General features: G+C 42.4%; 1 protein-coding gene across 1 annotated transcript in view; it reads left to right on the top strand.

Annotated features, from left to right (window-relative positions):
* SLC35F1 (solute carrier family 35 member F1) overlaps positions 1-10,903 on the top strand; it is a 412,817-nt gene extending 401,914 nt beyond the window's left edge. The window contains exon 8 of the mRNA XM_047759683.1: positions 7,600-10,903. Coding sequence (XP_047615639.1) covers positions 7,600-7,824 — 225 coding nt within the window. The 3' untranslated portion in view covers positions 7,825-10,903. The remainder of the gene's footprint in view (positions 1-7,599) is intronic.
* Positions 10,904-24,729: the final 13,826 nt, after the last annotated feature.

Below are 24,729 nucleotides of genomic sequence, written 5' to 3'. Positions count from 1 at the left end.
AGAAGGCAGTTCCAAAGAATTTGAAAATGCTTGGGCCTCTCCAGGCAATTTATTTTCAGTTCAGTAAACTCAGGAGCAGAACTTTTGCATTTTTAATGTGCTTAATAATAATAAAAATGATCTCGGTGGTTTAGTGCAGAGCCAAAATTAGGAGGTCAAGTATCAGCTTGTTTATGTTGGTGTTTCTGTGGAGCCGGGTCTGTCTAGTTTCTTTGTCCTGAATAGCAATTGGCTTAGACTTAGCAGACCAGGCAAGGCCTTTTGTCACAGGATCCCAACCAAGCCATTGCTCACACCCCACCCAGCAGGGACTAGCTTCCTCTAGGTCTCTCCCGGCTCCCAGGTTCAAGGTGTGGTCCATAGCCTTTGGAGCCTCACAAGGCTGCTAAGAGATGTGTTGTCATCAGTGAGCAGTCCTCTCTCTTTCACCCCAGGACACTTGGCAGTGTATGTTCCAATCCAGATATCAAGTGGGGACTCAAGAGACCTTGTAGTTATAAAATCCAGTTTTACCAGCCCATAACATTTGGACTTAAAAGCTCCACTAGGGCAGCATTATATTTAATTATGATTCATTCTGTCACTCTTTTAATTGGCATGTTGCTTATCTTTATCACAGAGGAGTCTTTAAACTACCCTGGTATCTAAAACTTCCAAGCTGTGTCATCTGGTTCTGTTTGAAACAGAATTGGACTTATTTATTCCTTTTGGTCTAGGAATCATGGTTAGATGTGCAAGATGATATATTTTTCTATGTACATTTTATATACAGAGTGTGGGGTAAGGGAGGGGACACTTTGCTTTCCATTGCAGAGTATTCAGGATGGTTTGACAGACTTAATTAAAAGCCCGATTTTTCCCAGGCATAACTTGCTGTTAAAATTGCCAGGCCAATGCCCTGCACAGAAATTCTTCCCAGCAGCTTTTGAACTTCACCTTTACTAGCCTGTGCATATAACCTGGGGAATGACCAGTCACTGTCCTTCATTGTTCTACTTAACAGTGGTTGCATTTACCTCTGACTCAACTGCTAAATTTGCAGATTCCCAGACACTGACCTCCTTCCTGCTAAAGTTTAAAATGTGGAAAGTTTTGGTTATATCTGTATCTGTTTAAAAGAATAATTTTTTTTTTTTTTTTTGCTTTTTAGGTCCACAACTGCAGGATATGGACGTTCCCAGGCTAGAGGTAGAATAGGAGCTACAGCTTCTGGTCTATGACCCAGCCACAGTCACAGCAACATGGGATCCAAGCTGACCCTGCAACCTACACCACAGCTCATGGCAACGCCGGATCATTAACCCACTGAGCCACAACGAAAACTCCTAAGAGAATAAACTTGAATAAGAACTAGAAAGGAAATCATTTTTTGTGGTCACATATCCTTTGTATACGTGAAATACCTCCATGTCAAAAGCTGTGTCTAAGAAGATTTAGAAATGGCCTTGAATTCACTTCTGAACAGCTTCCTTATGCAGTTAAAAAAACTTGTTTCAACTCTTTTTTTTTTTTTTTCTTGGCTGCGCCCACAGCATATTGAAATTCCCAAGCCAGGGATGGAAACAGAGCTACATCAGTGACAATGACAGATCCATATCATGCCTAGCCATGAAAGAGCACCAAAACGAGTTTTGATTCTTAACCATTCTCATGTTTCCAAATGGTGTGCCTCTTTCAATGGTAGGCTGACATCCAGTGGAGCCTCTTTGTTTGGTCAAGGCAATGTCTTTGGAAGTTTTACTGATCATGGCATCCTCGAGCTATGGTCTGAGACATTTAGTATTTCCTTCCTCTGCTCCTCATGCACGGTCTTGGGAGCACAGGAAGCTTGGAAATGTGGTCCTGTGCTCACCTGCCATACATGAGAAGACTTCAGGGTGCTGTTCTCTCAAGGCTATTCAGCTGCTCTCAAGAAAAGTCCAGAAGGCAGGTCCTATTAGGTCTGCAGTAGTGGCTCATAGGGGTGTGTGTGGGTGTGTGTGTGTGTGTACAAAAAGAGAAAGACAAAGAATGAAAAATATATAGGGGTGCTTTGAGAAAATAATTATATTTGGGGGAAGCTATCCAAGTTTCCCAGTCCTGGTTCTTCCTCTCTATTGGGAAATTTTCTTTATCTGTATCCTTTTTCTTTCCAACTTGACTTTATTTTCTCCCTCCTTCCTATTGTATTTTCTCTGAGCTTCCTTGACTCTCCATATTAGAGAGCTAAATTGGATTTAAATCTAAATCTCTCCTTTTTCTCAGATAACTGAAGGAGCTTTACCCACATCTCATTTCACTGAACCCCACTTTCCTCAGAAACCTCACCCACTGCTCTTTTCTAGGTCTTGCCTCTGCTTCGCATGAGTCCATTGAATCTATGCCTTTTTTTTTTTTTTTTTTGAGAGAGAGAGAACTGCCATACATCTCCCTTTAAGAACAAAGAGAATCTTTTAACTTTTCATTACCTGTTAAATCAAAATTATTTCTAGGTCCTTAATAAGCCTGAGTGGAATCACTGAGGAAGGAAGACCAGAATCCAACATCAGGAACCTTATAAACATCCCGTTACAGAGAGGCAGACACCAGAAAAGGCCACTTTTAACATGCATGCCCTAGGAAAGGAGGAAAAGCCAGGCCCACCATGCCCAGGTAGTCAGTGCACACATCGAGGAAAAGCAGAGTCACTTTTTAACCCACAGTCACTTTTTATTCTGTTTAACGCCCCTCTGAGGGTTGCCATGTTCTTTGCTTACCCCTGCCTCTTTTTTTTTTTTTTTTTTGTCTTTTTAAGGCTGCACCCACAGCCTATGGAGGTTCCCAGGATAGAGGTCAAACCAGAGCTGTAGCTACTGGCCTACACCACAGCCACAGCAACGCAGGATCCAAGCCATGTCTGCAACCTACACCACAGCTTATGGCAACAACAGATCCTGAGCCCACTGAGCAAGGCCAGGGATCGAACCTGTGTCCTCATGGGTGCTAGTCAGATTTGTTTCCTCTGAGCCATGACACCCCTGCCATTTTTAAGTCAATCTAAAAAAATGATGCCTCTCTTAAAAATTGCCTTCTTCCTCACATAGTCTATATGGTATATTTGTAAATATACCTTGAAACAGCCTTCAAATCAGGTGGTTTTCTACTCGTATAGATTAATGCCCATTAAAGTCATTAGTTTATTAACACTGAACTTAGATGTTTGATACCAAAACTAAAATGAAAATTTGGCCCGTCCTTAACTGATGTGCTGATTGTCCCATCAGCTAACTAGTAATTATATTGAGATGCCAGCTGGCTAAGAGGTAGGTTTAATCCCTAGTTGGAGGATAAAGAGCTCTTTATTTATCATAAAGTGCAGCTTTATTATCAGTCTTCCAAGCTGCCCCATTCTCAACAGTGGCTTGTGTCCCAGTCAGATTGCTTTAAGCAACATACAGACATTCTTGGAGTTCTCACTATGGCGCTGTGGGTTAAGAATCCAACTGCAGTGGCTTGGGTTGCTGTGGAGGTGTGGGTTCGATCCCCAGCTTGGTGCAGTGGGTTAAAGGGTCTGGTGTTGCCACATCTACGGCATAGGTCCAGGTCACGCTGCAGCTCGGATTCAATCCCTGGCCTGGGAACGTCCATAGGAACGCTGAGGGGGTAGCCATAAGAAATGTAAAAGCCAACAAACAAACAAAAAGCAGACGTTCTTCTTATGTACAGCAAGTGCTGTCTGATCCTTGTTAGCAGAGATGTGTCGAGATGGAAAAAGGCAAGAGAGAAGTAAAGAGTGTGTGCAGTGTGGTAGTGAGAAAGGATGCATCCTTTTCTCAGCTTCTCAAAATTACGAGTCAGATAAAATGCAGCCAAAAGTGCAGCACGAACACACAGCATCTTCTCATGGGCTTCTCTTGGATGCAGAGTGGACCACAGAGTCCACCTCGGACAACAGCTTGCAGTCTTAGATGGAGGCAGTCAACCTCTACCTGAAACTCACCCTGTCTGTACTGGGGGAATGGCTTTCCAGGAAGTAGGCGTGAGTATTTCTTAGCAGAGAACAAATTAAGCAATCTGGAATATGCAGAATTTATGTTTGATTGATTAGTTTGTTTAAACAAAGGTTCTATCAGGATAAGTGCAGCATCCAGGACTCAGGGTCATCCTATTAGGAACCTACCTCTGATTGAATTTTCTATTTTCTTATCAATCTATAAAGAGGAAAAATATGAGACTTTTTCTTAATTTTTAAAATACTGAAGATTTCCATAATTATTTTCAACATTCAATATTTATCCAGATTAATCATAATGCTTGCCATACTGCTCCCTTTTTGGGCTTGTGTGTTAAATGAAAACTTTTCTCTACTAGCTATTACTAAAACCTCTTGGGTGACTTCTAAGATGCCTCTATTATATAAAATTTCATTCTGTCTATATTTTGAACAACTTTAGAGTGAATACTGTATGAATTAAGTGGAAATGCAATAGATGTAAAGTCTGCATTGTCATCTAAAGCCATGTCCCAGGAAAACACTTTGTAGTGGATTTATCATTCAACTTAACAGTTCCATGCCCCGAAAAGACTAATTCAGGTATTATTTTTTACACTGGCAAAGGCATTAGCTTTACAAAAATGGCTGTAAAAATCCTTATCATAATGATCGAGTCAGAATATAGGAGCCAAAATCAGAAATTGAGAGAAATTCAGATCCTTCTCACTGAACACCCTGTGTCAGATTCTTTCCTGTCCCCTCATTATTTCAGCTGCCAAATCCTGTCCACCTCTGCCTGTCCACTAGTCAGCAGCCTACAGCCTTCTACATGTTCCTCCCAATCCATGGTCTTATCAGTCTTCTCTGACTGATCACAGGTTTGAAGACGACTTTGGGAGTCAATGATTAAGGATCAATATTACGACTTCCCTATCAAGGAGTCTTTGTTTAGCATGCCATGTTTAAGCAATGACAATGGATTGAGTTGAAAATTAAAACACTTGATGTATGCTATTGGTACAGGCTGATTTTTTAACTGTTTCTTTTTTTTTTCTTTTTCTCTTTCTTTTTACAGCCTCACCTGCGGCATGTGGACGCTCCTGGGCAAGGGGTTGAGTTGGAGCTGCAGCTGAGGCCTACACCAGCCAGGCAAGGCCAGATTTGAGCTGCCTTTGTGACCTATGCCACAGCTCATGGCAACGCTGTACCCTTAACCCACTGAGCGAGGCCAGGATTGAACCCACATCCTCACAGAGACAATGTTAGGCTCTTAACCCGCTGAGCCGCAATGGGAACTCTTATTGTTTCTTTCTTTAGTATGGAACTTTAATTAAATTCAGTAACTCATTTGAAATGTAAACAAAGAGCAAATAACACTTAGTAGATGCCTGTACTATGCCAGGCTCCACACTTGACTCTGGGCAAGAAAGACACAGTCATGTAGTTAAGGGACCATGGGAGAAAGGCAATGTAATCAATAATTCTAAGGGAGTATTGTAACACTCATATATGTAGTCATTGATGATAAGAAAGTACTATAATAATAACAATGGAGCCAATGTAGACTGAATCCCCACTGCAAGGTAGGCACCGGGATAAGTGTTTACATGGTTTGTCTAGTTGCATCTTCATAACTGCTCTATATAGTAGCTACAATTCTTATTTTCACTGTACTAATAAGGAAACTTGGACCTGGAAAGAAACTTGTCCAGAATGACAGCCAGAAAGGAGTGGATCTAGGACTTGGATCCAGTTTGTCGTGAGCATGAAGTTCTATCTCAGTGCCCTATTCCATCTGCTGCCTCAGAAGCAGGCCCCCACCTAAGACCTATAAGTTTCTCACATGAAACTGGAGATGCCTCGGTAGATTTTTGAAAATGAAAGTCATTAACAAAATGTTTGAAATGTTCACATGAGGAACAAACCCACTTCATTTGTCAAAGTATCAGGTAAAAGATGAAGTTCTTGAATGCAGGAAGCAAGTTTGGGGATAAATAAGTTTTCTGAGATCCTATACAACAGCTCTGAATTAGTGGTCTTCTTTTGCTACCATCTTATTTTACAAACAAATAAGAATAAAGCACATTTATTTTCATTGGGGAAAACGGACTTAATTCTTTCAGGTTAATCAAGTGAAGCTGTTACAAGCTGAGTGTAGTATATAAATCCATCTGAGGAAGTATTACCATATGGTTTGAATGTGAAGGGTAAAGGAATTAAAGGGTAGGGTGAGGAGTGCTCTAGAAAGAAAATCAGAAGATGATCTTTAGTCTTAATTGCCTTGCTTCTGTTGAGAGAGAGAAAAAGGGGGCGGGGGATAAAACTTCGCAGGAGGGACTTTTAGTCACAGGAGTATTTTTTCTATGTGCCATTTTCAAAACTGCCTTTCCTCTTATTGAACATTATAGACATCTTTTAACTCTTTATTATAGCCCTGCAACTTATTTTATCTCTAGATCCTTTTCCTGTTTTCCTTTCTTTCAGCTTCCAATTAATTGTTGTCTTTTTTTTTCCCGACCAATTTTTAGTACTTTTAGAGTATGAGCATTAAAAAAAAATAAAATAGGAAAATCAAATCAATCTTTTTTTCCCCAGTATCTCATTTCAGGATGTGGTCAAGTCTGGGATAATAGCTATCAGCTATAACAAGAATTGGCAGGCCATAAATGCATTGTATTGTTTTTATCTATCTGTACTTCTGTGGCTCCAACTGGGACTATTAAGTCCTTGATAGTAAGGGCCTATATTTTCATTTTCTTTCCCTAGTACATAGTTCAGTGTCTAATACAGAGAAGCATTCTCTGTTGAATGAAAGCATGAATGAATGAATGAAACAACAGCAGCACTCATGCTGTTACCTCACTCTTCCCCAGTAACTATTTAAGTAACTACATCCAGATTAACTACCAAACAAACATGTGGTTTTTTTCAAAAACATAAAATGTAAATTCTCAGGCAGTTGTATAACCCAATATTTTTTCTTTTTTCCCCACAAAACTCTGTAAATTGGCAAGGAGTAGTTTAGGAAGCAGAACACTGTATGTCAATTCCTGTTTGGTGCTGGTTTTAAATTAGTGGTGCAGGAACAGAATGTTATATTCTTTCTTTCCATTCAAGGATAACCTAATCTTGCAAAGATAGTTACCCAAGTCAATAACAATTCCTACTGGGAAGACAAATGGTGTCCGAATTGGATTAAGGTGAAAGGAATGTGCCTGCTGCAGCTGTGTCAGTGAGGGGCCCGGTGTTTATGGCTTCATTACAGCCTTAAGTGGAATATCTGTATTTCTTCCTCATTTAATGAAGCCACAAACAACCAACTCTTGTTGAGTGATGTTGGAGAGTTCTTTGCTTTTAAGGTGATGTATTTTAATTCGTGCTTAACCACATCAGGTACTCAGACTGCTGCTTTAGGGACAATTAGATAAGTGTGCCTCTGTGTTAGCCTCGGAGTCAAGAAGAAACATAAGGAGGCTCAATAAGACGAGGCCAGTATGGGAAGAGAACGTCCACTTTCCATCAAGATCGTGGGCCAACTCATCAAGCTGCCTGCAGCGGGAGGAAGGACTCGGCTCTCGTCACTGACTCATTCCTGTGTAAGTGGTTCTGCTTCGGCTGCTAAGTGACTTGGCTGTTGCATGTTTTAGTTTTCAGGACTGTATCTCCTGTCTTTCTTCACCATCCTCATCGGGCTGGTGCTCTACTCCTCCACCTCCACATACATAGCCCAGGACCCCCGCGTGTACAAGCAGTTCCGCAATCCTTCGGGACCCGCTGTGGACTTGCCAGCCGCTGCGCAGGTGGAGCCTTCGGTCACCTACACCAGCCTGGGCCAGGAGACCGAAGACGAGCCCCACGTTCGTGTGGCCTAGGGCGAGGCCCTCCCTGCCCACCGAGGAAACCTCCGCGGCCGTGTGTTCGCTCGTCATCTCTGTTTTGTACATAGAGAAAGGTATTTATTAGGTGCGGTTTACACAGGTGGACTGCAAGGTAGCAAACTCGAAAGCCTGTAAAAGGCGCACACTCAACATCCCTGGAGATGCAGGCTCTGACCCACCTGACTCGGAGAGATGCTAGCTAGTGTGTGTATCCCGGTCACAGCCCCCTGCATTAATTACTGTGAACATTTTTGAATCAAAAGCAAGTCTTATGATTTGTATTATTATTGTTACTGTTAGTTCACCGACTTTCAGGAGGCGGTTTTGTCCTCCTGATAGAAACTCTCACCAGGCCCACACGCAGTTAACATCAGTCCCACTTTTCTATGGCAAGCCACTTTTTAAGACTCACACTCTATTTTTTTTGCACAGTCTCTGAGTGCTGCATGCCACAGGAGACACCCTGCGAAGCTTCCTTATCCTAGGGACCTGGGGGCGACTGGTTTCCTCTGTTCCCTGTTGGATCGCCTGCTCAATATGTATTTTGTGCTGTGACCCTTGTGGGGAGTGGCAACTGACCATACAATTCTCTATTCTAGGAATAGATATAAAACAAACACTTTAGCCTTTTTATATTTCAACCTGTGATGACTCCAGGCTATGGCCTTTCTGTTGCACCACACAATTCTGCTAATTAAGTCCCTGTAATAACAGGATAAGGAATGTTCCATTTCTGTGGCTTATGAGAAACCCTAGAAATAATATCATTTGTGTTTAGGGTAATACTTTTTTTTTTTTCTCTTTCTGCTCCTCCCTGTGTTCTCACTTCAGAAAAACATATTTGTTTTCCTTTTTTACCCCTGGATTTCTTTAGTGATAATATGGAAATCAGTCAAGGCATTGGAAAAAGCCATGGTCCTCTGCCCTCTTAATTGTGTGCTACCCTTTTTGAAATACACCAGCTTGGAAATCACCTTAATTGTGAGTACCATTGATTATTTGGCCTCCCAACAAAGTCAGGGTGCTGGCGTGGAACCATCTCTGACAATATAGCTCATGGATCTGGCCATTTTGTAGTGGTAAACATCGCCAATGAAAAAGTCTGGCACTTTGGTCATATTTGGCATCCATTCAATAACAGACTGTATCAACACAACATTCTTATGGATACTGAGGCTATTATAGGGCCCTCATAAGGCTTCGAGGGGTATGTCACTAGTCTAATTTAGTTACCCTTAAAATAGCCTTTTTTTTCAAACACACGAAACAGAAAGACAAGAAAGACCACTGAATTCTATGATTTACAATAGATTCTACATGTCAGTATACGCAGTGCAATAGTCTTTATATTTGGCTATTCTAAATACCATTCAAAAAGATCTTCATAGAGTTGCAGGATTTGTAAAAGGGAAATAAATGCCTATGAAACTTGGGGTAATTCAGATCAGTGCATCGTAAACACGTAAAGCAAAATACCACGGGGGTCAATGTAAGGTAGAGAATAGGTTGCGGCTGAGTCAGAATTTCCATAATATCCTGGACAAGCAGGCAAAAGCACCCCAGGCTGTCAGTCAGCACCCCTGCAGCCCTGCCCTGCCCTGCTTGTCTTTGGAGGTGGAGCAGACAAGTTAGCTTCTCTGATAGGCAGATTTTTATGGTCATCTTTGCTCAGCCCCCCTTAGAAACATGTTTTATTCTCTGTGGGGAAAAAACCCCCCACCAATATTAAAGCAATATCAAGTTAAAGGAACTTTGCCAGTGTTAGCTGTTTGCTACCTTTTAAACCAATTAAATACCTTTCTCTGACTATTTTGTCCATTCAGATCTAAAGACCTTTAAAGACTGTGGTTTGATTTTTGTGTTTACATTCCTTTGGTTTGCATAATTTGCTTGATTTATTGCATTTTTAGTATTTATTTTAAGCCAAATGTTTTACTCTTTTTTATTCCTTTTTGTGACACTGAATTTGCAGACACTTAGTAAAGTCTTAGGAGAAATAAGTGGATGAAAGGATTTCCAAGTCGACGTAGTGGACTGGGAATTTTTTTTAAATTTAAATTTCAAAAAGGTTTGCAATCAATGAACATGGATGGCCAAACGTTGCCATCTGAATTATTTTCTAGGCTATTTTAATTGACACCATTGTACGGAAACCAAGTGTGAATGTTAAGGTGAGTTCACTGTGTACCCTTGATCATCCAGTGTCCACACAAGACTTCCATGTCACTGGGGCACCTCTTGGTGTTGGTTCTTCTCCATTTAGAAAGGCTGATAACATACTTGTCCGAGATCAGGAGTTCCAGATGGACCCTTTGGGGTGGGGGGAGAAAATAGCAAGAAACAAACTCTTTTTCTGTGTAAAAACATCGATCCTTTGGGAGTGGGGTGGGAAATGGGGGTAGGACATCATTAACTCTAGCTGTTTTAGTTTCTGAAATTTCATAACCTCAGTAGACACCAGCACAAATTTCAGCTTTTCAGTCTACCACCACTCCCTCCTTCACTGATGAGACGTTAGCAGCTTGTATAGATTTTGGTCAGGTGAGCAAATCTGAGCTCTCCTAAACCTCGCTAGAGATAGCTGGTGGTTCTCACTTACTCAATGACACCTTGCACTGGGAATAATGCGAGCCTTGGTCACATCTTCCCACAGCTCCAAACTTTGAATTACACAACCAGGTAGACCAAGCCATGGAAAAATTTGCACCACTGTGTCCCATGAAAATGTTTCAATGTTTAGTTTAGGTATTGCTAACTTGTGCTATTAACCTTTTGACAAGCGTGTAGTATTGTTTGTTTTTGGGTTTGTTTTTGATTTATAACCATTTAGTAGTCCCCAGCTAGCTACCAGTACAGATTTTTACCCCATGGGTAGGATTCTACTATCAAGCCACATAACAAAGCACACTAATCCAGACACTGAAAATGGAAAATATGAACCAAAAAGGAAATTTACACCGATAAGTTGAACAAACTCTCCATTTTTTGATATTTGCATGCTCCCCTATGGACTGGCTGTGGCAATGTAATGCCTGTATAATGTTTTCAAATAAAAAATAAATGCTTTATGAAAGCACTGAGTTCTTGGTTTCCTTGAGTGTTTGTCTGCACTATGACAACCATGGAAGCAGCTCCCGTGGGATGCTAGAAATAGCAGCAAAAGTAGATAGCAGGGTACATGTCAAAATAAAAACCAGAAAGAAAATATTTCCAAATTAGGAAGAGCACAGTTGCTCTTTTCAGAGCTGAGGCTTCAAAAAGCCAAATTAAACACGTTTGTAATTTGCAAAATTAATTATTTATCTGAGTACTCAAGAAGGCTCTGGGGCTACAACCTCCAAGCCCACATGTAAAATACATGTAGGACAATTTAAAATTTACCCCCAAGAACAGTTTCTCATAAAGAAGAAAGTTCTGTGTATGCTGCCCTCGGCACGATGCCAGATGTCAAGAATGAGCCGTCTTTCAGAGTGCACCCTTGACAAAGCAGGGCTGTGTGTCTCTGCTCCGAACTTGCACGGTATCCTGTCTTGGGGACTAACTGCAGTCATCCAGCAACTTCTTAAGTACTAGAGATGACTGTATATCCATGTACATGTTCCTATCTTTGGGTTTACAATCAGATTTCAAAAATTAAAAGAGCTGAAAAGACAGTGTGTCTGAGTTATATATTTAAAATATTTTTAAGAGTTCCATTGTGGTGCAGCAGAAACGAATCCAACTGGTAGCCATGAGGTTGTGGGTTCAATCTCTGGCCTTGCTTAGTGTGTTAAGACTCCACCATTGTTGCCCTAAGCTGTGGTGTAGGCCGGTGGCTACAGCTCTGATTTGATCCCTAGTGTGGGAACCTCCATGTGCCATGGGTGCAGCCCTAAAAAGCAAAAATAAAATAAAATATTTTTTAAATTCATTTTTTCAGGAAAAACAAAAGGAGCAGCATCACACTGAGCATTTGTAAAGGGCTCTAAAGTGAAGCTCCATTGTGATCTGCTTTTATAAATAAAACTATAGTACTTATAAATAATTTGCTTAAACAATGCAACTCAGCTTTTTAAAAGTTTTTTCCTTGAGAAATGTAACTCTTGGGAGTTCCCATCGTGGCTCAGTGGTTAACAAATCCGACTAGGAACCATGAGGTTGCAGGTTTGATCCCTGGCCTTGCTCAGTGGGTTGGGGATCCAGCGTTGCTGTGAGCTGTGGTGTAGGTCGCAGATGCGGCTCGGATCCCTCGTTGCTGTGGCTCTGGCATAGGCCGGCGGCTACAGTTTCGATTCGACCCCTAGCCTGGGACCCTCCATATGCCGCAGGAGCCGCCCAAGAAATAGCAAAGAAACAACAACAACAAAAAAAAGACAAAAAAAAGACAAAAAAAGAAATGTAACTCTTCCTCTAACACATTGTTTATTTTTATTTAGTAAAGTCTTTGATCAAAGATGAAGTGACCATCCCCCCAGCATGTGTCCAAGTGTCCTGCAATTCTAAATTATTGGGGCCTGAATAGTATACAAAATAATCATATATGTCATGTTTAAGTCCTTTTCCCTCAGTGAATTATAATTTTCTTAAGAGAAAGATCTGGATTCCCCAAATGCTTGGAAGTACTTGCAAAAGGAAGATTAAGACAGAGCTTAAGTGGTTTTTGTGAACAATTAGCATGAAGAAAAAGGGAAATAAGTAAAATTCAGCAAATGAGCTGTAATGTATTGTATTGCCTTGGTGTTCCATAGGAAAACAAATCGTGACATCTGCACCAACAGGGACCGAAATCAGATCCAGCTGATCTGTTTTCCACCTCGAATAGGGAAGGGTCTCAATTTTTTTTTTTTTTAAATGGAATCTAACTTCTAAGTCAGAAATACAAAGTACAAGGGTAAGATATTCTATGTTCCCTTTTTCCTTCTAATACTATTTAGTACTTTTTTCTGTAAAATTCTCATTCTTGGAAGGGAAGAAATCACAAGGTCCACTTAAACCGCCCTTGAATTTTTTATTTTACAAACACTTAAAATGTTAGACTGTTCCTTCAGGTTGACCCTGGGATAAAAAAACAACAAAGTGAAGCTTTTCTTTCACAAGTAAGTAGTCTTTTTGAATTTATAACATTGCTGCTTAATTATGTACATGGATCTTTCTTTTTTTTTTTTTTTCCTCTCTCTGCAAACATAAACAGAAGGCTCACTATGGGCCACCTACTCAGTCTCGGCCCTTTATTCTCTACATGGTCAAAAATGTTTAATTCAAAAAAAAAAAATTATAATACAGCTGGAAAGCCCCACACCTACCAGATGGCCTTTCATTAGTGCTTGAAAGGACAAGCCATTATGTGTCACTCTTTAGACAGCCAGACAAGTCGCCTCCAAACACTACAGCAGCCTGATTAACAAGGAAAACTAATGATCGGAGGTTGGAGTTCCCTGGGAATAGACTAAAATTAGGGGCTTCCATCTGGGTAGACAAAGGCCTGGTGTAGATAAGACTGAATCTAGAAAAACAAAAATGAGGGTGTTCACCAGGCCTCAGCGTTAGAGCTGGGAACCATCCCATAATGCTTGAAGGACAATTTCAGCATGGATAAAGATAAATATTACTTTACACAATGGGAAGTAATCTTCCTAAACTCATTACCCCGAAGTGATGGCACCAGCTAAAACTTGTGTCCTCTTAGGGAATAGAGAGCGCTCCAACAGGGCACTAAGTAGGCTGTGTCATTCATTATCCAACTCGTTAAGCAGCACTGTTAATGGTTATGCCCAGACAATAGGTACAGAGAGCCAGTCTGTCACAGGCGAACCTGGCTGTGTGGTCACAGGGGCTTTGAAAGATACCCCCAGCGCCTCTCTCACTCCAGGGGCTTGGCCACACTGCGGACAGCCAAGTCTTCCCGCCACTAGATGTCGCTATCAGAAGTGAAACATCCGAGTGACCACGGTGGTGGGGCTGCGGTTAGATTCTTCTGCCCTGAGGGCAGCCCCTGCCTAGACTCGCATCCTACTGTGCAGACTTCCTCCTAGGACACAGCTGTGGCCAGGGGCGGTAAAGCGAGGGGAGTTCCTGTGGTAACATCGTCAACATCGTCACCCCTGTCATTGCTAAAGGGGTAAAAAAGTAAAGGAGCAAGAGAGAATCAGGTAAGAGGCTAAAGGAGGCCGTATTGCTGGAATTATTCAGAAGTCAATTACGGAGTTACTGTCGTGGCTCAGCGGTTAATGAACCCGAGTAGCATCCATGAGGATGCTGGTTAGATCCCTGGCCTTGCTCAGTGGGTCAAGGATCTGGTGTTGAAGTGAGCTGCGGTGTAGGTCGCAGATGCAGCTGGAATCCTGCATTGCTGTGGCTGTGGCTGTGGCCCTGGCTGGCAGCTGTAACTCGAATTCCACCCCTAGCCTGTGAACTTACATATGCCTGGGTTCGGCCCTAAAAAGGCGAAACAAAACAAAAGAAGTAAATTACATTCGAAACAACACACGCATCCATTTCAAGAAATGTGAATGAGAAGTACGTGCCTGCATGACTGAATGCCTCCTCCGTGGGAGGAAGAAGTTGATTCTGAGATGCTGAAGAACAGGGGGTCTGAGCATCCTGAGTTCTGCACCCACCTTTTCCCCAACTGTGTCCACAGAGGCCATTTCTGGGGTTGGGGGCTAAAAGGTTGAAACATGGCGTGATACCTATTTTTGTGCAATGTTAGCTCTTAGTCCTGCTTTTCTTGGCTTTGTCTTTGTGGTCCAGGAGAATTACTCCCATAGTACCTGAAGAGGTTTGATAAATTTTAAGTAATAGTAATAATTGCGGTTTCACAGATGGTTGGCCACTTGCCAGTTTCACAGTAAACTAGAAAAGCAATAAAGAAAATCTACTTGTTCTTAAAATGACTACTTTTCTAAATGAAATTACCAAAGAGGGAGGAAATGGGCTAATCACTGGAATAATCAAAACAGTCTCATTATGGGACTCCCTGTGAGCTTTTGTTTGAATTCTCTAATGTAGTTTTTGGCATTAAATAGGATTTTAAAAGCTAAATAGGTCACACATGCATATAAATGGTTGAATGAATCACATAACTGCTTTATGGGCCCCATGATTCTGCCTATCAAGCTGCATTTTAATTAAAAAGAAAATCATCTGGGGTAGAGGACAACTTAATGTGAAGAGTTCGGTGTCATAGTTGAGACTGAGACTTCACTTGGTGTTCAGTTTTCAATTCATAATTACGACCTCCAAACAGAGTGAAGTTCATTTTTATTTTAGTCACAAGCTTAGACGCAGAATTGGAGAGCTAGCAGGAATGCCGGAGATCATTTCATTCAAAATCTAAAATCATTTTATGCCATTTAAGGGTGGAGATGGTTTAGGTGAAGAAAAGCTGTGTAACCTGGAGAAGCTAATAGCTTTGCTCACCACTGGCAGAATTCTGTAGACGACAACACAGTGTGTGGTACTTCCATTAAAGAGGCTGCTCTGTGATCACCAGAAACCAGGGGCAGAGAGCTAATGCGGGTCCTTCCCCTGCAAGGGCCAGGCAGCTCATTAGGCAGCTGAGCTCAGAGGTCCTTCGGAGGATCCCTATTTCTAACCAGCTTCGGAAGTGGAATCCCAGAGAGAAAAGAAAGGAAAAGCAGCCAGGACATGGCCAAGGTAGACTGCCTTTGACCTTCTGGACTGCATCCATGCAGGCAAATATGCAAATGGGAAATTCTCCCTCTGCCACTCCTATTCAACACGCAAGTGTAAGAGGGGTCCATGTGACTGGCTTTGCCCCTGAGACTCCCCAAACCAGACAAACTACTAGGCCCTGAAATGGTCCCCCTCTAACTGTGGTGCCAGAGTTGATAGCTCACCGCTTCCCTGGGGAGATTTCCGACTTGCAGAGAGCCACTAGCTATATTCGCCAATGAATTGCAGCAGGTCAATGTCACTAGTGAGGGCACCACCCTTGGGAAGCAAGCCACCTGCCATTGAATGAAGGCTGGACTTGACTCAAAGGTGAAGGAGCTTCTGTTTTCCTCCTTGTTAGCACAACATAAACCACTCAGTCCAGTGGCTCCTGGGATGCAAGGATGTGGGAAAATAAGTCATCAAACAAAAGATCATGATGACTGCTTTACATTTTTTAAAGCAAAAATTTCCCCTGCCTGCTCTGAGACACCAGAGTCTGTTTAGAGCCCTCTGGGCTCTGTGGGGCCACCACCCTCTACTCCTGAGTTAACCTGGGGTGAAAGTGACCTTCTATTTCTCCTTTGGTTGGCTGGATGGATTGCTTCTGTTTGTAATGCAGTCTCCTTGCTTTGATTCTTGACATTGTCAAGAAATAGACTTTTATGGGGAGTTCCCTGTTGTGATTCAGCAGAAATGAAACTGACAGTATCCATGAGGACACAGGTTCGATCCCTGCCCTCACTCAGTGGGTTAAGGATCTGGTATTGCCATGAGCTGTAGTGTTGGTGGCAGATGTGGCTTGGATCCCACATTGCTGTGACTGTGGTGTAGGCCAGCGGCTGCAGCTCTGATTCAACCACTAGCCTGGGAACTTCCATGTGCTGCAGGTGTGGCCCTAAAAAGAAAAAAAGAAATTAAAAAAACAGAATAGAATTAGATTTTGTATCATTAAATTAAAATAGTCTAAGTCCTAAACAACAATGATTTTAAAATCAAATCACAATTTTTTTAATTAAAAACTTATTATTTTTTCTAATGTCCTTACCTGTCAACACCAGATTTCAAGATTCTCACATTAGCAAAGCACTGTGAATTGTTTTACCACTCGTGGAGTTGGTTCATGCCATACATCCTGCAGAATGAATGTTATTTTCTTCATTTAGGATTGTCAGCTACTTTAATTTCTCTTTCTCTTGCATTTTCACTTCCAACATTTCAAAAAAATTTGTTTACACTATTCTTTTATTCATGCAAGGAAACATTCTTGAGAGGAACTTGTGACCAAGCTGATAATCTTGAGATAATAATATATCAAATAACTGGTGGCTGTCCTGACTACAAGGAACTAAAAGCTTTTCCTTTTTCCCTATATGCTTTATCCTTAGAAAATCAGAATAACAAAGTAGTAATTTTAGAGAAGAAAATCTAAAAAAATAAGATAATAAAGTTAGGCCCCCAAGTCAAACTAAATGAAAGTTCCCATCAAATGTTTTGCTCCAACCCAGGATCTGCCCTTGGCTGGCCCACATGCAGCAGATGGACAAACTATAGATAGGATTCCGGACAGACCTAGCTCAGCTCACATGTTCAGCCAATGTGGTAAAAAACAGGTACCAGCAAAACTTTGTGCCTATGAGGAGGCTGAGTCAAGATATGGTGAGGGAATCCAAGCTAATTGTTGTGAGCCACACGGGAAGTCCGAATCCAAGCTAATTGAAATGATCTGGGTCACCCTCTATTAGTCCCTAGTTGCTCAGGTAGTGCTCCTATTTGCACTCACTGGAGGGGATTCCAAAATCTATCTCTGCGTGGGAACCTGAGACCACCTTTCAGCCACTTGCTTGCAGATCATGTCCTATCTGAGTTATGTGCATGAGAGAGGATTTTCTCCAGGAAAGGAAATTTGAAAATCCTTCCTCCTCTGCCCCTTTGCAACTTGATCTAGTAGCTATGTCTACTTTGACCTTAAAGGGATGTGTTCGTGTTCCTCACTTGAACATCTCATTCCAGCTGTCAGTCTTCAACAAAGCTGTGAACTCAGGGCTCCAAGATTTCTCTGGGAGGACCAAGGGCAGCTAATAAGAACAAAGAGGGAGTTCCCGTCGTGGCATAGCGGAAACAAATCTGACTAGGAACCGTGAGGTTGTGGATTCGATCCCTGGCCTCGCTCAGTGGGTTAAGGATCTGGTGTTGCCTTGAGCTGCGGTGTAGGTTTCAGATGAGGCTTGCATCTGATATTGCTGTGGCAGTGGTGTAGGTCAGCAGCTGTAGCTCTGATTAGACCCCTATTGGGAACCCCCGTATGCCACAGGTATGGCCCTAAAGAGAAAAAATAATAATAATAAGATAAAAGATTTTGCCCAGCATCCCACGGCCCCGTGGCTTTTGTGGTTCAGAATGAGATAATGCCTGAGAACAAAGCACTTAGGCTACGCTCTTCCTTCTTGAATGCACCTAGAGCTGTGCTTAGGATACAGTTTCACTGAATGCCCTTTTAAGTTAGACAGATGAAAGCTCCCAAATATGCCAAACCCAGCTTTTCCACTTGGATCTATAGTGGAAACCCAGTTGCTCCCTTCTTAAAATCAGGCCTGGTCCTCTGATATTGACACTGGGTAGAAACTCTCCCATTACTTGAGGGCTATTGTGGAGCCTCCGTAATAGGTGCAAGATCTTCAAACGGAAGATGAAACTCAGTGATAAGTGTCAGATGTCAAGGTCTCTACCTTTAACTAGACCTTTACCCTAGTTAAAGTCTGCCAATCTTGGAGCATCCTGGTTCAAAATTTTAGGGGAGCCATTGCATTTTTCTTTTAACCTCTTTTAGATTGCTGTGTAGCTGAAGGTACAACTGATATCATTTATTCTTCTGTATGCTAGACACTGGACCTTGTAGCCGTGGTCTAATTTAATCCTCATAACCACGCCATGGGATGGGTTGGAAAGTGTATTGTAGACGTTTTTTGGTTTTTTGGGTTTTTTGATGAGTTAAAGGAGGCAAAGATGGGTTATATAAAATCTCCAGGTTTACACAACTAGCAAGTGATGAGGCCACAAACCCAGGTGTGCCTGACTCCAAGACAGAAGATAATGCTATTGTACAAGATGTCTCACAATATCTCAGAAAAGGGTTCAAGGTCACCAAACCTTTGAGGAGCTTCCCACAATAATCTAGGGAAAAGAAGCACGTGGGAAAAGAATGACGTGACCCTGTGTCTAAGTAAAGAATGGGTTAATTGTAAAGATTAAATCAGTTAGCATAAGAAACCAGCCAGCCACATGCAAGAGTTGGTCTGAAGAAAAGAAAAAACAAAAACAGAAGAAATAGTTACCTTGCTCTGGAGGTAGAAAGACATAGTCAGGTGCATCATCCTCGATTTTTCCAAAGGCTCCATTCTACCTTCCTGGTCCATAGGAAGGCCTCCTGGCTGTATCCAGGAAAGGAAATTCAAAAATCCTCCTCTGCCCCTTTGCCACAGAGACAGCCAGTCTGCACCACATTCTCCAGCAGCGCATGGCACCACCCACCACCCCCTTCTTCTTGAAACACTTCTTTCCCTTGGAGTTTGCAAATCAACCCCATGTGGTCCCTGCACCTCTCGGGCCACTTTTTCTTGATGTCTCTTACTGGATCCTCTGTCTCGTCCACAATGCTGAATGCTGGAGCTGCCCAAGGCTCTGCCTTTAGTTTGCTTCTCCTTTTTTTTTTTTTGTCATTTTGCCTTTTCTTGAGCCGCTCCCGCGGCATATGGAGGTTCCCAGGCTAGGGGCTGAATCGGAGCTATAGCCACCGGCCTATGCCAGAGCCACAGCAACGCAGGATCCAAGCCGCGTCTGTGACCTACACCACAGCTCACAGCAACACCAGATCCTTAACCCACTGAGCAAGGCCAGGGATTGAACCCGCAACCTCATGGTTCCTAGTCAAATTCGTTAACCACTGTGCCACAACGGGAACTCCAGTTTGCTTCTCCTTTTTAAATGCACTTGTGCTCACTGCTTTGCACACAAGCTTCATGCTGAGGACTCACTTTTGCCTCCCCAGCCCAGACGGCTCACTGCCCACTCCATATCTCTGTTAGTTCTCTTGTGGACCACAACAAATAAAATGGAGTCGCTTATGTCAAAGAATCTAAAATGAAGCCAGGAGACCACAGGGAATGAAACCTCTGTCCACACTGGATGCAATGATAAACTTCTAACCCGGCCATCCCAGACCACCTGGAACTTGTTTTCTTTACTCTTTGGAAACCGCAGCTTAGCAACCAATCTGCTGCGGACAAGTGACTGAAAATCTGCTCCAGTCGTAGTTCTGTAAAAATAACTTATGTTATGTCTCTGGAATGTCTTTGTCTGTTGTCTCTATAAATCCCACCATTTTCTGTTTTCTTCAGAGCACATTCGGGTGGCTACTCTAATCGGTGCCTGCTGAATTGCAGGTCTTAAGATAGAAAGCAAATCTTTTCTTATTTGCAGCCTCTGCATTTCTTGGTCGACACTCTCCAACTTAATGTGTCCAAACCAGAACTTGTGATTTCCCCCCAGATCTGTCCCCATCTCACTTAATAGCACCATCTACCTCCTCCCTCCAGCCATACACCCCAGTATCGTTCTTTTCATCAGCATCCACATCCAGTCTGCCAGCACATCTCATCAAACCCTATGGCTTGTGTCCTGAATCTGACCACCCACCACAACTGCCCCTTCCCCTTCCATAGCTCAATCTTGAGCTATGGAAACTGCCACCTGAATGGGAAACTCTCTCTCCACTTCCACCTCCCTACAAGCCAAGCTCTACACAGGGAGGTCTTTTTATTTTATTTTTTTTTTTAGGGCTGCAGGTCTAAGATCCATGCAAGACATTTGATTTCTATTCTAAGAGCTATTGGGAGAATATGGAAGTTGCCAGGCTAGGGGTCAAATTGGAACTGCAGCTGCTGGCCTACACCACAGCCACAGTAATGCTGCATCCCTGGCCCACTGATCAAGGCCACAGATCTAACCTGAGTCCTCATGGATACAGGTCGAGTTTGTTATCGCTGAGCCAGAAGGGAGCCCCTCAGGGAGGTCTTTTTAAAATGTAAATTATGGAGTTCTAGTTTTGGAGCAGTGAAAACAAACCCCACTAGTATCCTTGAGGACGTGAGTTCCATCCCTGCCCTTGCTTAGTGGGTTACAGATCGGCATTGCATTGTGTTGCCATGAGGCTAGTGGCAGACACAGCTCAGATCTGGCATGGGTGTGGTGTAGGCCAGCAGCTACAGCTCTGATTTGACCCATATCCTGGGAACTTCCATATGCCTGCAGGTGCAGCCCTGAAACAAATAAATTAAAAAAAAGTAAATTACATCCTTTTAGTTCCCTGTATAAACCCCTCTAGTCTCTCCCAATAGCTATTAGAATAGAAATTAAATGCCTTGCATGGTTCTTAAGAGCCAAGACCAGAATCTTGCCTAGCTTTACAAGTGCATTTTTTTCTACTCTCCCCTCACTCACTCACCACAGACCCTCCCTTTCGGTGGCAGACCGAGTGCCCTTCCTCCGAGATGCCCTGATGTCCTTCTGCCTAGGTCGTGACCGCCACCCTGCCGCTTCTCATTAAAGTTGCAGTTCCCATGCTGCCTCCTCAAAGGGCCCTTCTTGCTCTCTCTCACCCCAGTCTCAGCCTCGTCCATTACCCTGCTTTCTCGGTGTCTTCATGATACCTCTTGCTATTTAAAAGAACACTTATTGTATTTGCTTCATTACCATATTCTACGGAGTCTAAATTCTGTAAGGCTAGGGAGAATGTGAGGTGGTTGGGGTTTTTTTTGAAGCGACGGGAACTGATTCTGATCCCATTAAGGAGGAAGAAATTCACTGGGAAGGGTGGAACAGTCCGAGAAAGAGTTAACAGCATGTGTGCTCCTGGTACCCTCTTAGACATCTTTGATCAGCAAAACCTGGCTTACAATTACTAGGAAGCATTTAAAAAAAAATAAACAGAAATACCACTTTTCAAAAAATAGTCAACGCCTTCACAAATGAATGCGTGACTTTGGACTCTAGCTCCATGGCTGTTGATGCAAGTCTGGGCAAAAAAAAAAAAGAACAATCTTGAGGGAAGTGATAAAAATTCCTGGGTGAAAATATGAAGTTAGACAGTACTGATGATGAACTCTGTCTCTTAAATAAATTATTCAGCTAGAACATTAGACTCAAAAAAAAAAAAGAAAAGAAAAGAAAAGAAAAAAGAAAGAAGGAAAATCACCTATCTTGGGCCTGCTGGCAATGCACTTGAACATTTGTTTCATAAAACATGAACTAACCTTTGATGTTGTAAGGGAAGAAAAGTTTTCTTTGACTTTCTTAGGGGCCCTGGATGGGTCTGAGAATTAAACTGACAAAGACATAGTAACTGGAGAAAAGAATACAGATTTATTCAACTTAGGTTTTACATGACATGGAAGCCTTCCTAAAGAAATGAAGAGTTGAAGAAATGGTTAACCCTGAGTGTTTCCATGCTAGGCTAGACATAGAGTGGACAGTTGTGGAGAAATATGATAGGACCAAGAAGGTAGGCACTAAATGGACTAAACAGGAAAATTTAGCAAGGCCCGTTTATTTGAACTCCTCTCCCTCCGTCTTAGAGAAAAGCACGTGCCTTTCCCTGTGGTGTGAGGAGGCTCTTCTCATACAAGGGAGAAGCGCAGGAAAATGTCACGGAGACCTTCCTGCTTCTTGACATTTTCTCAAACTCCTTCAGCCTGAAGTATGCAGTATATTAAGATGCCATGTTTGGGGGTAGCATGTGCTAAACCCTGTCAATAGCAAACTTGCAACTTATTTTTGAAGAAAAGAAATGCAAAAATTAACTGAAATAATTAGGGATCTTCCTGAACATAATATAAAAAATCCTTACTGAATAGCTCTTTCCAGATTCTCTTGATACTCAGCCCAGTGTACCTTCTGGAAATAATAATGTCTGAAGCACGCATGTCCTTTCACGCTAAAGACCAATTACTATAGCCCTGCCATAGGCAGTTTGAGATCCAGCAGGCTGGGATTGAATTTTCTCCCTGAGTGACAAAGTCTAGCGGGAAAAAAAGCTCAAAGAAACAAGATTTTCTAGTTATATGAACTGAATTTGATTACCTTTTAGCAGTATTGAGGAAAAGAGGTTGAGGGTTGTCAGCTTGACTGTCATTATGAAATAAATGCACCCTCGTATTGAAAAACAAGACTCTGGAAAAATTTAATAAAAATTCCAAAATGCAAATTTTCAAAAGCATTTTCATTACTTTCGTGATTTCTCGATGTTAACCCCCAGAGGCTCTGACATCCTGCCAGGAGAGAATCTTCTTTCAGAATGAAAAGAAAAGTAACAAACCTCAGACGAACCAGGAAGTCATGGCAATAAATAACAGGCAAACATTTCATAGTTTTTAATGTCCTTCATAACGTCGCCATGTGCTGACTGCCGAGCCTTTCAGAAGTTTTCAAAATGAGAATATCAAAATGCTGCCTAACTTGCTGTCATCTGAGATATGGCATCCAACTGGTTCAGAACAGGTTAAATTCACAGATCACACCAAACACTTCATGTTGACAGATAACTCCAAGCTTTTCCTCCCCAAATATTTCTCCGGAGAGCCTCACAGGTGGAAGAGTTGGCTGATGTGAGTTTTGAGTTCCTCTCCCTTCTTCAGCCTACCCCTGACAGTTTCTAGAGAACAGGGAGAGGCAGGCGGTCTGTGAGTCAAGAGCTGACTGCAATTTCCACATCCTCTTCTGCCTCTTGAGAAAATAATTCAAGGAACACTTGATATTGCATATTAAGACGTCAGATATTGCAGTTTCCTCTGGAAAAAAAAAAAAGAATGTGGGTGCACATACAGCCAATCTTACTCTTCAGGAGGTAGTTCCAAGATAGAGAAAAAAGATATGACCTGGGAATGGAGGGGCATAGGAGCCGAGAATCATCACTGGTCTAAAAATCAAAAAGAGGTTGGGTTTATAAACAATGTCAAATGAAAAAAGTCGTGGCAGGTTGGAATTAAATTCTAAACCTCCAGAGATACCAAATGAATTTCTTCTCATGCATTAATATGGAGAACCTCTAAAATAAACAACTGTAGAAATAGAGCTAATGAAAAATTTATTTTTTAGGCTGTAAATGAAAGCAGGGATGAGAAGTTCCTGTTGTGGCTCAGTGGTAATGGACCTGACTAGTATGTATGCATGAGGATGCAGGTTTGATTCCTGGCCCTACTCAGTGGGTTAAGGATCCAGTGTTGCAGCAAGCTCTAGTGCGGGTCGAAGACACAGCTCAGATCCCCTGTTTCTGTGGCTGTGGTGTAGGCCGGCAGCTGCAGCTCTGATTCGACCCCTAGCCTAGGAACTTCCATATGCCACGGCTGGGGTCCTAAAAAAAAAAAAAGCAAAAAATAAAAGCAGGGATGGCAAAATAGAGACATAAAGATCTTTCCCTTCTATTTTGTAAAACAGGGAGTTGAACATGAAAAACCTCTGTTGATGAGTTCCTGTTGGGGCTCAGTGCTTAACAAATCCAAGTAGAAACCATGAGGTTGCAGGTTCAATCCCTGGCCTTGCTCAGTGGGTTAAGGATCCGGCGTTGCTGTGAGCTGTGGTGTAGGTCACAGACATGGCTCAGATCTGGCATTGCTGTGGGTATGGTGTAGGCTGGTGGCTACAGCTCCGATTCAACCCCTAGCCTGGGAATCTCCATATGCCGTGGATGCAGCCCTAGAGAAAAAAGGACAAAAAAGACAAAACAAAAAACAAACCCTCTGTTGAGAAATGAAGACAGCATGAGCTCTACTGTTCCCAGTGCTTTGCCTCACTGGTCCTTCCAGGCAGTGGGGACTCTGGAAAGAGGCAGAAGAGCAGCCTCCAGGAACTACCCTTGAACCCAAGCAGCTAACACCAGCCCCAGTCAGCTCGGAGGTCAGCATAGACACCAAGAGACAACACCTGGTGCTTCTGTGGGAGCTGGGTCTGGGGGACTGAATGGTACTGTAGTGGGTTAACTGGTGATCCCTCCAAAAGAGATGTCCACCCAGAGCCTGTGAATGTGACCTGATCTGGGGAAAGGGTCTTTGTAGAGGTAATTAAATTAAATATCTTGAGATGAAATCATCTTGGATTACCTAGGTAGGCCCTTAATCCAGTGACAAATGACTTTATAAGAGACAGAAGAGAAGAGAGAGATGCACAAAGGAAAAGACCATGGGAGGAAGACAG

This window comes from Phacochoerus africanus, chromosome 2 (genome assembly GCF_016906955.1).
Source record: "Phacochoerus africanus isolate WHEZ1 chromosome 2, ROS_Pafr_v1, whole genome shotgun sequence".
NCBI lineage: Eukaryota > Metazoa > Chordata > Mammalia > Artiodactyla > Suidae > Phacochoerus > Phacochoerus africanus.
The sequence above is the reverse complement of the archived record's forward strand: the minus strand, read 5'-3'. Positions and strand labels throughout refer to the sequence as shown.